Source organism: Diorhabda carinulata, chromosome 9 (genome assembly GCF_026250575.1).
Source record: "Diorhabda carinulata isolate Delta chromosome 9, icDioCari1.1, whole genome shotgun sequence".
In the NCBI taxonomy this organism is placed as follows: Eukaryota; Metazoa; Arthropoda; class Insecta; order Coleoptera; family Chrysomelidae; genus Diorhabda; species Diorhabda carinulata.
The window spans coordinates 18,878,927-18,891,833 of NC_079468.1; the positions used below are offsets into that span (position 1 = coordinate 18,878,927).

The window sequence follows — 12,907 nt, forward strand, 5'->3', positions numbered from 1 at the left end:
CTCATGTAAGGAAAAATGACGATTAACGTGATGACTTTCATTCACTCATGAATCGTGTAATGTATATAAGTAAATTACATATCTCGCTTAGACAAGTTTGTATGAATTATATTAGTAAGTTAACGTTTCGAACACCTCCAATTAACGCGGTATACAGTTCATAAGGTCATAATTACAGAGTTGGCTTAAAATAAAATTTCCTCTTCTTCTGTACGGATGCGAAAGTTGGAACATGGATGCGACCATAGAGAAGAAAATTTATGCGTTCGAAATGTACGCCTACAGGAGAATGCTGCGGATATCTTGGACGGAACATAAGACAAACATAGAGGTCCTACAGCTAATGGGTTACTTCCCGCGACAATCAAGGAGAGAAAGTTGCAGTACCTGGGACAAGGTAACATTGAAGGTCGGCCGTAGAAGAAATTCATGGCTGAAAGACTTGCGCAGATGGCTCGGACAGACGTCTACAGAAATTATCAAAGCGACGATTTCTTGTGCGACAATAGCCATTTGGATCCCCAACATTCGTACGGACACGGCGTTGTGAGAAGAAGAAGAAGGTTTAAAATGAGATTTAGACTTTTTGTACTTTTGTTTGAAAAAGAGTTTGGCTTATAATTGCTATTCGAGAAAAGGAGTTAACATAAACCTGAAATGATTTCCATCTATATATTCAAATAACTTTTATTGGTTTATTCGTATTACCCGATAATCCTAATGAGGGTTTTGAAGAAGCATTCTTCTGCTTATGAACGTTGTTGAAACATAATTTCAGCAATAAGTGTAAATTCCACAGAGGATTCGAACCTCCTAGCTCCGTGTTGGAAAATGAGCACTTCGATAACCTTACTAATTACACCGTTACGTCTCGATATAAGTTTCTGGGACATGTAGGAATATAAGAAGAGAAGCCATTATAAAAAAGAAAAAATAAAAAACACGCTTTCATAGCATATGAACATATGAACAGTGACAAATAAATATATTTATAAAAACCATAAAACACACTTTTAAAGCTCATCAAACTCACAAGTGCTTTGAAAGCGTATTTTTTAATTTTCTTAAACTATATTTATTAATGTTTTTAAATAAACAAATATCGTTATAATATAATCAGCTTGAAGAAAACTAAAACAAAAAAATTGTTGTTATTTCAAGCGCTTGGTAGTTTCTTTTGCAAAGCTCTAGAGAACGGATTTTTTTTGGAACAGGTTCAGGGCTGTCCCCTGAATGTATAACCAAGTGGGTGCCATCTTGAAAAACACGTTTATGGCCATCTTTTTTATTTGAAAGTTATTTTTGTATAACGCTTAGTTTTTTAATTATAGAGTTTCAAAATTTTTACATTATGGTTTTTGCAAAATATGTAGTTATCAGTTCATGATAAATTCAAGTTCCAGATGAAAAATATGGCAAAAAATATTGTCTATAAAAATGATCTTCGCTATTTTTGTCGTACGATGTGCGGTTCGCGAGATATTCGATAGAACGTGTTTCTCAAAATGAGGACGCCTCCTTGGATTTACATTCAGTGGAGACCCTTGAACATATTCCAAATAAAATCCGATGTCTTTAAAATAACTTTTTCCTAATACTGCCCAAAGTTTCTTACGTTTCGACACATCTATAGCTACAAAGGAATTAAATCCAAAAATCCGGATCACGCTTCCTGTGAGGAGGTATCGCTGCTACAAACAGATTTACGCTTTGTTCATCCAATATTTTTTGCGCTTTTTTTGAAAAAAATGCGCTTAAAATAGTGGAATTGCGAAACAATTTTTCATTCCTGGACAAAACCTATGTATTGGAGAACTTGTGTTTTGTTGAATTTCTGATAATAATGAGGACACTGTTTACACTACACCAACACTCTCGATTACACTGTCTAACGCGCGTTTCGGGAAACAAGTTATCGTCTTCAGAGACTAAAGGTGAACACAGTGTTCAGTATGAATATCACGAACGGTTCAAGAAATTCCAGCTCGGATTCTGATCATGTATATTAAACCACAAACATAAATATGGCTTAAATTGTATGAACTGTAGCTTTGATATTAACATTATTGTTTACACTAATATGGAACATTGGTTTCAAGATTTCACATCATATTTTGGCACAATAGAAACTCATTTACCTAAGAACCTTCTACTTCATTTCACGGTGTGGCATATCAACTATGAATTTTTCACCAAACAGAGAAGGAAGCATACATTCAACTAAATGTCATTTATTTTATGTAATAATGATGGCTCTTATAATTTTGGTAACTGGTATTTTTGAAACCATTGATATTGAATCTTTATTGAGATTAACTCAAAATTTTCTTTCCTTTTGTAGATACAGGGGCTAAGAGGCTTTCAAATTCACACTCTGTATAAAAACATCATATTTAAGTACTTGTTATCTACGAGATTTTTTTAAAGATAACATTAAAATTAATTTCAAAACATACAATGATGCGAAATGATTTTGTTAATCAAACATAGAATTATTTTGCACCAGTAATATTCGTATGAAAATTATTTTTTTCAAACAGTACTGCTAGTTAACGTTATCTTGCAATAAACAAAGAGATACAAATGAATGTCACACAATTCTTTTGTTGATAATTAAATGACATATAATGTCGCTATTTCAAGCGTTGTTTGCAGCAGTATTGATTCAATTACAGGTAATTCTTTTATTTCATATTATTATATGTCTATATGTTATTTATTCAATAATTTTCGAAAGTTAATGTGTCACAAATCAAATATTTAATGTTCATCATTTTATATAAGATTGATAATACGTGACAAGTCCAACGATATTTAATCTATGAAATGTCTACTACATTCTAGTATTTTCATCCTGACCATCTTGTGTCTCTTGATATCATTGGAATACATAACTAAAAAACCATTGGTCATCAAATGTCTTTGCTTCAGATACATTACACTTTATCGGGGCCTCTATCGGACGATGTTAAACTTGCAGATTTATCAAATCAGTTTTCATTTGTTCTGGAAAAACAGTTGCAGAATATTGATAAGACAGGACAAACTCTTGAGACCCTAGTAGAAGAATATAAGAAATCTCTGGAGTTGGAATTGCAACAACTGCGTCAATATATTGAAGAAACCACTATTCAAGCCGTACAAGAAAATAAAGATATTTCGAATTGTCTTAATGAAAGATTAGGTACTATCTCTTTCAAGCAAATTGATCTGTGTGATCAGAGAAATTTGATAGAATATTGTAGAAATGTCTTGATATACTTAACGAAAGAATATTATACAATATTATCGGATATTAATCAATGTAATTCTAGTGTAACTGTCGATAGTTGTAGATATACCAAAATTTGTAAATTGAGAAATGCGATAAAAAATGCAGATATTCTTATAACAAGTTTATTGAACATCGCACATGATTCAGCATTTCAATGTACGAAAATAAGTGTTATGAAAATTGATTACAATATAACTTCACTAGCGAAGAGTTTTACCACTTGCTCTGATGTTATAATGGAATTTGTATAATTTCAGGGAATACCTTATTAATAAATCAATAATTTTGTTCATCTCATTTTATTTTAACAATAAGAAAGAATTGGTGCTGGAAATACAAAAGCTAATACCAAAGGTTTTTTTGTAATGATATTGAAAATGCCATAATTTCAATTCTGAACTGAATTCTGATCTGAACAAATAATAATTTACGTAGATATATGAATTCAGAAAAAATTGGTGCTGGTCGTGCCTTTTGTTTGAAACTAGGTACGGATGTATCAATTTTTGCGTATAAAAGTCCTCCATACTTGCTACATACCACTTCAAAGTAACAGTTAACTTGCGACCATCATAACATAGCATGTATATGGGTCTTTGATGTTTGCGTTATGGGTTTCCGCTATTCTAGTATCGACAATTTCTGTTAATGTTGAAGTGGGCCTCATCAGAGAATAACCCGGTGTTAAACGAAGTGAAGCGTGTCTCCATTTCACATGACATTTAGTATACTGGTAGCGTCAATAACTTTTAGCTTCTGTACTATTTGAATTTTTTATGAATGACAATTCTTATCTTCCTGTAAAATAGGCTGTTACGATCTGGGTAGAGCACTTATGGATAGACTGGATGGTAGTTTCACGAATTGAATCCTCTACCATATCAATGTTTTCTTCCAACGTAAAACCAGTTTCCTCCAGCTTGTGAACCCAGGTCTAAACGGTTTCAATTCAATAACAGTCAATAAACCGGCGCAAATTGCTATGTTCTTGAAATTTACGACGCGCTCCTTTGGCCGAATTATTGTGGTAAAAGTAACGTACACAAAAAGTGAAGCTCGCTTTCTCTAAACCCTCTATGTCGTTTGAATTCTGAAAGACTTTTGTGGCTCTCTTCTTATCGTGCGCGCGATTTCTGCACGCCGTCTGCATTTTATACAAAACTTAAATTTAAAATGAGGGGCGAGACTCTTTAATATGTTACATAATATTGGAAATAATATCAAAACACTCACCTTGCTAAATTAATATTTTTTAAGCAAACACAAATTTCTATTTTGTGAAAGATCAGCGAGTCAACCTCTCTCCCGAGTGTGTGCCTCCTCCTGAGCCAAGATGACTTAACGTGACTAAGGTGGCGCGTCAAATGAAAAGCAAATAATTTAGGAGTAATCTAAGGTAGGCCTAGTGCGATGGACGTACTTATTTTCAATCATTCAAATTATTTATTTACCGTTAAATATGTTATATTTTCTTTGATGACGATTTGTTTCATTACCTCTCCCAAAATCGTAAAGGCAATCATAGTTAAAAAATACAATGATATACTAGTGTTACATAAAGTAACTAATATACCTAATGGTAATTATAACAGTTGAAAGCTACCAAAAGAGCAGACAAATTTTTTTTGAGAAGAATTATTTTCTCTAATCAATAATCAAAAATTTACTTGCTCCAAATATTTTTATTGATTATCGTTATGTAGAACAGGGACTTGAAGAATTGAAAATTCTGACTCTTCCTTACTTATTTATCTTTGAATCCGTTTGCCTAATTCGTAAGCACGTTTCTCCAATTTTAGAAAGATCTTTGCACGACTATCCACTTAGGAACGCGGAGCACGACCTTTATCTACCTATTCCAAGTTCAGAATTAGCTAAGGGCTCAATATTTTACAATGCAAAAATATGCACAATCATTTGCCTATTGAAATCAAATCGATATCACCTTTTCACGCATTTTGCAATAATTTGAGGGTTTATTTACTGGAAAGTGCCTTCTACTCAGTAAACGACTTCTATTTTAATAATCATATTTAATTCCGGGCATGCTGGATACTGGTTTAAATTTTGCTATAGACTTATATACTAATTATTACCTATAATTTTGTTACTCATTCTGATTTTCTTTTGTATATTGCAATTTTATTTTATTTGTATCTTTAATCAGTTATTTTTGTTTGAATTTTTTGACAATAAAGCATTTCTCTTTCTATAAAATTTAGTACCGAATAATCTATATAAATAATTATTCGTATTGTAAGTACAATGCATAACGAATCCAAGTACCGTATCAAATCTTTCGAATTCAAAATTCGTATCAATGACTCTATCACTGCAAATACTTTCTGTAATTTCATAGTTATTAAATATATTTAAACATGTCGTGTTTTGTGTAAATACTCCTAATATTCAATTTATTATCATCAATTGCCAAGAAATCAAGTTTCAATCCGGAACCCAACAAACAAATAATGTTATTCCGTTCCCATGAGTACTAAATTCTCGAAAAGAAATAATCCACATTTAATTGAATTGTCTCATCGTTTTGGACCACCAGTAAAGGAACTTGAGGTTGAGGTGCATCCGGAGCAGAGCTCACTATTTATTCCCTAATCAAGTAAGCTTTGTTTATGTCCAATCACGACTCTTTCAGTAGCAGGCAACTGATTTGAATTGCAATCCAAGTAGGCATAAATCCGTTAAGCGTTGGCATTTATTTGGGGTGGTGACTATAATTTAGAATGTTATAGTCTGGACGCACAAAAGCACGTTAATATCGAAATAAGTGTGAGTTTTAGAAACATCAAATCAATATCACATTTATTCTTGATAAACTGGATTTCCTAATGGTTCTATTTATTTGAAAAATATCACAAGTTTTTGAATTACGAATATATAAGTATATATGTAGAATTAGAAACTTCAAGATATTCTATTGTTGTAGAAAATAGTTGGAGAAATAATAGGTACAAGTAAGATAAATTGTCATATATGACCATAATAAAATATAATCTAATGTTTCACTATTTTCGAAAATTGTCATCAAGGATATTTTTTTAGGACCCCATGTTATTAATTCGACATACAATAGGCGTGCCTTCCACACACAAATTTCAAGAAAATTCAACAATACGACAAAAAACGAAAGAAAATCTTAGGTCTGATTACAAGAACATAAGTTATATTGGAGTAGATGAACTTAGATTAGCTTCATCTGGGCATTCTTTGTGATGGTTTTGGGGTATAATTCGTGACGATTTGAAGATAAAGGTGCTCTTGGTGCAGCTTTAGCTGCGAGCTGAAGACGGAAGATCGAGCACCAGCCGGACGAAATTCCAAATAATCAGATTGTTAAAGATTATATCGAGAGAAGCGGCATATTCTAGCGCTAATAATAGTTTGTTCTTCACAGGTTGATATTTAAAGATCTTCATGTGACGTACCATGAGATTGCATCAGTTTCAATCGCATACATTCAATATTGCATGAATATTTGCGTTGAGTACCGCATAATTGGACAAACGGTCAAAAAAACTATAAAAATATAAAATCGTGACAGGTGATTAATTAAGAATATATGTATATGAGCCCGAAACTAAGAAACAATCGAGTGTATGGACCTTTCCAGACGAACCACATCTGTTTTTTTTTTTCGGAATAATTGGACGTGTCGCCACCAAGTAACGTAGAACGGTTAATTATGAATGCTTCTCTAGCATACCAGCATTGTTTTGCCAGAAGTGTTTCGAAAAAATCAGGGAAACCAATCACAGAAGACGAAGCATTCTCCACCATAGGAAAAAATGAAAGGAAAAATAATTTACGCGTGATCTAAGGTTGAGGAGGGAAAAGGGATGACTTCATAAAGGTAAAAAATAGTTTAACTCCATTTCCGGCATAACTACAAGTCTTATGGAAAAAGTCGAATAACAAAGTTTTAGGCAATAATAGAATCTACAGTTTTTGTATCAGCTCTTTTTCCACATAACCTCAAAACTCATGAGAAAAATTCAGAAAACAGAGTTTTTCATTTATAATTTTTCATTAAAAATTTTTTTTTCACGAAATTTTGTGGAATGCTGCGTCTCTATTTCCCATATTCACTGTAATTTATTTGATTTGAAATATGTATTTTTTCACGTTGTTTTGACATAATATTGAAAAGCACCCTAAATTTCGAACGAAAAATCTGATTTTTGTAAAAGTTGGTGAGATTTTTTTTGTTCATTGAAATCTCCACTTGTTGGTGTGAAAAAATATTACCATCACCATGGTAAATTTTCTCAGAAGGCAAAAAATAAAGCAAAAAGTACCTGCACTCAAAACGTTTTTTAAATCATTATGTAGAATTTTTAGTTATTCATTAAATTTTTTCACTCTCGTTATACGAAAAATGTGAGATTCCATGTTACATTGATAAACATAAATGTGAAATTTTGATAAATATCTAAAAATTCTATATAATGAAATTTTCGGTGCGAATATTTTTATTTTTTTGCATTTTCTGAGAAAGTGTACCATGGTGATGGTAATATTTTTTGACGCCATCAAAACGTAGAGATTTTAACAAATGAAAATCTAACTGACTTTTTAAAACAAGCTGATATTTTGACAGGGGAATTTTCGTTCGATATTATGTCAAAATAACGTGAAAAAAATATTTCAATTCAAACGAATTACAGTATATTTGGCATAAAAAATGATGTATCCATCAAATTTCGTGAAAAAAAAAATAAAAATTAAGCGGAAATCTTAGCTTTTTGAATGTTCCACATGAATTTTTAGGTTATGTGAAAAAAGTGAGAATGCAAAATTTGTAGATCCTCCCATTACCTACAACTTGCTATTTGACTTTTTCCATAGGTCTTGTAGTTTTGTTACAGTCCTTCAATGGCACCCGATGATTTTTCCTTATTCCCGCAAATCAAAAATAAATTGTGAGGTGAACGTTTTTCTGTAGGTACCCGAAGAAGCGGTTGATGCATTCAAATCACATGTTTTGGAGGTACCTCAATCGGAATGAGGAAAATGCTTCGATAATTAGTTTAATAATTTTATATAGTAATTTTTTTCATACATTTCTTTCGTATATTTGATTGTTTGCGAATAGTATTTAATATCAACAGTTCTCACAACAATCCTCCATACTATTCCGTTTGGTCTAACTCCGAAACGATACTCGGATTGGCAATCAATTAATTACACAAAGCAGAAAATATTTAAGCGCCGCATCCATCGACACCGCCGACTTTATGAGTTTGTCGGCAGTCGGTGTGTTTATATTTCTTCTTATATCAAAGCTATATGTTTATTTTGGAAATAGCTTTGTAGCTGTCATTATTATATACTGTTCGACAAACTGCCTGGTGGTCGACATGTAAAGACAAAGGAAACGACTGTTGATGGTAAATACGTTAAAATAATTAGAAGTGTATTTCAAATTGACTTGTACAGTAACGTTTTTTTGTGTATTTCTTCGTTAGAATTTCAGAATATTTACTAACTCCAACTAATTAATGATTTTATTTATGTAAATAGAAGTATCTCATTGTCTAACATGGAATTGGAAGTAGGTATCACTAGATATTGGAAAAAGCAGATATGAAATAATAGAATATGTCATACATTTATGCAGGATAATTGAATAGGAAGTTTCTATTTGAAAATAGGCTTTGTTACGTGTTTGTTCATGGAGATTGGGTATGGATGATTGAATTACTGATAGAGGTTGCTGGTAACTCTTGGTTGTTTCGAGTAATTGAACCACTCTATTATTTTCGATCTGGCTTAAGAGCAGGATCATATATGAATATTAAAATTATTTCGATCATATAATGAAGAGCTCCTTTCGTATTTACTGAATCAAAACAAAAAAATCAAAAAAGACAAATTGCCAAGCCGATATTCCAACATATATCTAGTAATTATCAATTATCGTGTGGTCAGTTGTTTTTAGAATAATCCGTATTATTACGCCCCTGTTCAAAGTTTACTCATTTGTCTAAAATTTGATCAAGTTTTTTAAAATAATTGAAAAACGCAGATTTTCTTGATACATTTTCAGATTGATAAAGCAATATGAATATGATGAATATTAAATTCGAAAAATCATTTGGGGACTTCGAAAATTCATATGTTAAGAAGGAACCAAATTTCCAGCACGATATTTAGTGATGTTATAATTTGCTGATCGTTTTGTACTTCTAACTAATTTGAATATGCACTTTATTCAGATCTGTTTCAAGAACATAAACAGAAATAACTCTTTTCAAGAGTTCTTGAGGTCAAATTATCAAATTTGTAGATCGATAGAACGCCAAACACATATTGCAGAAAATTTACCTCTACTAGTATGAAGCTTAACCTCGAAAAAACAATCAACTGTCCCAAAATCAACAAAGTTTTTTGAGAACTACTAACCAGTGATAGTTTTGTGATAGTTCTTCATGCAATTTTCATATTCTTGTTCTAATGATAGTGACCAGCAACCTCGAGAAACATAACATTGGAGTTGAAGAGCAAATTAACGCATTCGTTCACAAAATTGTGATGGAAAGTACAAGAAACCACGAAGTTGATTTGGGATAATAGAAAAATATCATTGGATATTGGAATATTTTGACGATAAAGGCACATATAATGTATTGACGTAAAAAGTAGGCGCATGCACATTCACTTCCAAGGGTTTCCATTTATTAGTAACATACTCTCTATAGTTTCTTATTTGAAGGAAAAATATTTCAATTAAATTTAAATTGTATGCAGTTTTATAAGTATATAACTCCATAACCGAATTGGTTTGGTATAATTGAACTCTAATCAATATTTTCGATTTTTTATTATTTTCCTTACGGTTGAGCCGAACAATAAAATAGTTTACTCACTAAATACAACCAAGCATAACTATGAACCTCTAAAAATAATTCATTTTTGAATTACAGCTCATGAAAATGTGAAAAATCTCAATTACCTGGTGTCTCGGAAACTATTAATATCAATAATATCATTCTGTGTGATGGGACATTTTTAATTAATCACACTGTATAATTCCATTCATATCAGATGATTAATTATTTATTTTTATTTTCTTTATCTTTTTCAAAAGGTTGTTGTTGAATTGGCTTGTATTAAAAAAATTGTGGAAAGGATATTTTTAATTTAAAGAAAAGTTGATTTTGGGATCTTTGATATAAAACTTAAAATTCAATGAATATACGGACAGTCACAAGAAAATTGATCAAAGCTTGTTTTAAGAAATTTTTGAGGTTTCATAGTGCTACAACTATGTGAACTATATATTCTACAAAAAGAAATTAATTCACATTCCGACCCACAATAAACTCTTTGAGGATTTGATTTTTAAAAGTTACGGTTGCGAATTCAATCAGCCCCGTATTCCACAATGTTTCATTGATTTCATATTGTTCAATGAGAACTTTCCAACTCCGGAAACAGTGACCAAAATCAACCAAGATCGTCGAATGAGCAGCCTAATGATTTAAACTGAAAACGTCGATAAAGAAACGGTTAGAAAAATTTTACACGAGAAATTACACATGACAAAAGTCTGTGCGAAGTTGGGCCAAAAAAGACCAAAGCTCTTGAGTCAACGGGTCTGCTCAGATTTTCTTGAAAGGTTCGAAAAAGATCTGCTTTGAAAGGGACCCGATTTGAGTCGATGGAAGCGGTAAAGCAAAAAACGGCAGAGCTCCTAAAGGCCCTCACCAAAGAAGACTTCCAGCACTGCTTCAATCAATGGAAAATTGTATGGAAAGGTGAGTGGTGAGGGGAGAAGAGTATATTGAAAGTGATTCGAATAAATTTTATAATAAAACCCTTTTTCGTAACCAGCCTCGTTATTTAATAGCCAGACCTTGTATTGTTATCGACTGTCAAAAAATCACTCTCACAATTCCAACGCACTTCGAATCCCGCGAGCTTTTCTCCACTAGTTAATAAATGACATATCCACTTGCATGTCTTGAAAAGTCTAGTCGCCGTAAGCCGCGAGACACTCTCAGATATCTACTCTGAAGAGTGTGTCCATTTATTTGAAACGGTCTCGAGAGCAATTTGCGAGAGTATTAATCTCAGATAGACACGTACCTTAAGAAAGTAATGAGCGGGGTGCTGTATTTTGGAAATAGCACTAAGGAAACAAAATTAGTAATATGGCATCGGCCAGGAATAAAATAGAATGATGCTTTCTGAGGACTTACTTGGTAATATTTTCACGAAATAAATCACAATATTTCAATGTCATTCTTTTCTGATATACCATGAATTTTTTGTGCAAATTGAATAGAAAATGAGAGTCGAGAAAAGGAGGTGCATTATGATTTTGCGAGACTGATTGAATCTGCAAATAATATATATAAAAACCATGATTATTATGCAAATCAATTTTTTATCTGATTTTTAGTCTGCCTATGATTAAACTAACAGTTCAACAGCTAAATGTTGGCGAGCATTCGATAAGCGATGCGGTTCATCACAGATAAATTGCGCAAATCAGATTGAAGGAAATAGAAGAGATAATTTAGAAGCAGCTTATAACCATGAAATGGATTATTCAGTGGGAACCTATTAATTTGAATGTTCTTCTTACTAATTCTTTTGATTTAATAAATTGAACTATAAAAAGAAATTACCTTTCCCCAAAAAACTTTTATTATGGTACATAATCCGGTTTTTATTTCAAATCTTCGTTTCGCAACGAGCAATAAAAGTTACAAAAAATATTTGGACGCTTCTTATTGACTAATGGTGGCAAAAGAATTCTGTGATTAATGATATCGTCTATATTTTAACAACATCATTTTGGTACCCACATTTGCATTTGTAGGTGCTAATTGATAATACCACCAACTCTAATTATGAAAATGGATCACTTAATGTGTTCATGAACAAGATTTATATCATATTCGTCTACAGTGGGGCCGTAGTATTAAAATGCCACCTTGGCTTACATTTGTACCTATCATTTGGTATTATTGAGCAAATTATTGCTTTTAAATCAACTAATGTATTCAAGAATGATGATCACCCTATATTTATGTTAAATGCTATTTAATAGAGATGTAGCGGAGAAGACGGTTCGATTGTTTTCCATCCATTAGCCTTGATATTAATATTAATGCGCTGTCAATGGCAGTCGAATTATGTACCAGTTATTAAAAACTCATAATCATCTGAGTGTTGTTGATGGTAAACTGAGGACAAGAGTTACATTTTTTAGAAAACGTTTCTTGAACTTATGAATATATTTTCTTCGAGTTAGTTACCATAAATATTTTCAAGGTTGAAATGAGAAATTCCAACTGCATAATTTGTATAAATATCAATAAGAATCTTCAATGCAATTTGTTAAATAATGTTCTGGAAAAAATAATATTAATTATATTAATAGGATGATAACCTTTTTCTAGGTCAGAGGATTTACCTCCTACTTTCCCTCAACTTCTAATGTTCAGATTATATTTTTCCTCTATAATTTTTCCTGTGTCACTCATTTTCAATGCTAACTGATTTTTTCCATATAACAATGATTATGAAGCAGAAAAAAGAAGGAGCCATTGGAATAAGAATAAAAGCAAACAGAAAACCTGGAAATGCAATATATTGAAGAACTAA

General features: G+C 31.9%; 1 protein-coding gene across 1 annotated transcript; it reads left to right on the forward strand.

Moving 5' to 3' along the window:
* Positions 1 to 2,457: 2,457 nt before the first annotated feature.
* On the forward strand, positions 2,458 to 5,656 carry LOC130897825 (uncharacterized). Its single transcript, XM_057806745.1, has 2 exons — positions 2,458 to 2,675; positions 2,932 to 5,656. The coding sequence occupies exons 1-2, from the start codon at positions 2,628 to 2,630 to the stop codon at positions 3,523 to 3,525; spliced, it is 642 nt and encodes a 213-aa protein (XP_057662728.1). The 5' UTR covers positions 2,458 to 2,627; the 3' UTR covers positions 3,526 to 5,656.
* The last annotated feature ends 7,251 nt before the right edge of the window (positions 5,657 to 12,907 follow it).

What these genes read in the sequence shown, in the direction of transcription:
- LOC130897825 (XM_057806745.1), top strand. Translation starts at nt 2,628, where the DNA reads ATGTCGCTATTTCAAGCGTTGTTTGCAGCAGTATTGATTCAATTACAG. An exon ending in CAGTATTGATTCAATTACAG is followed by an intron (nt 2,676 to 2,931) that starts GTAATTCTTTTA and finishes TCTTTGCTTCAG; the next exon opens with ATACATTACACTTTATCGGG.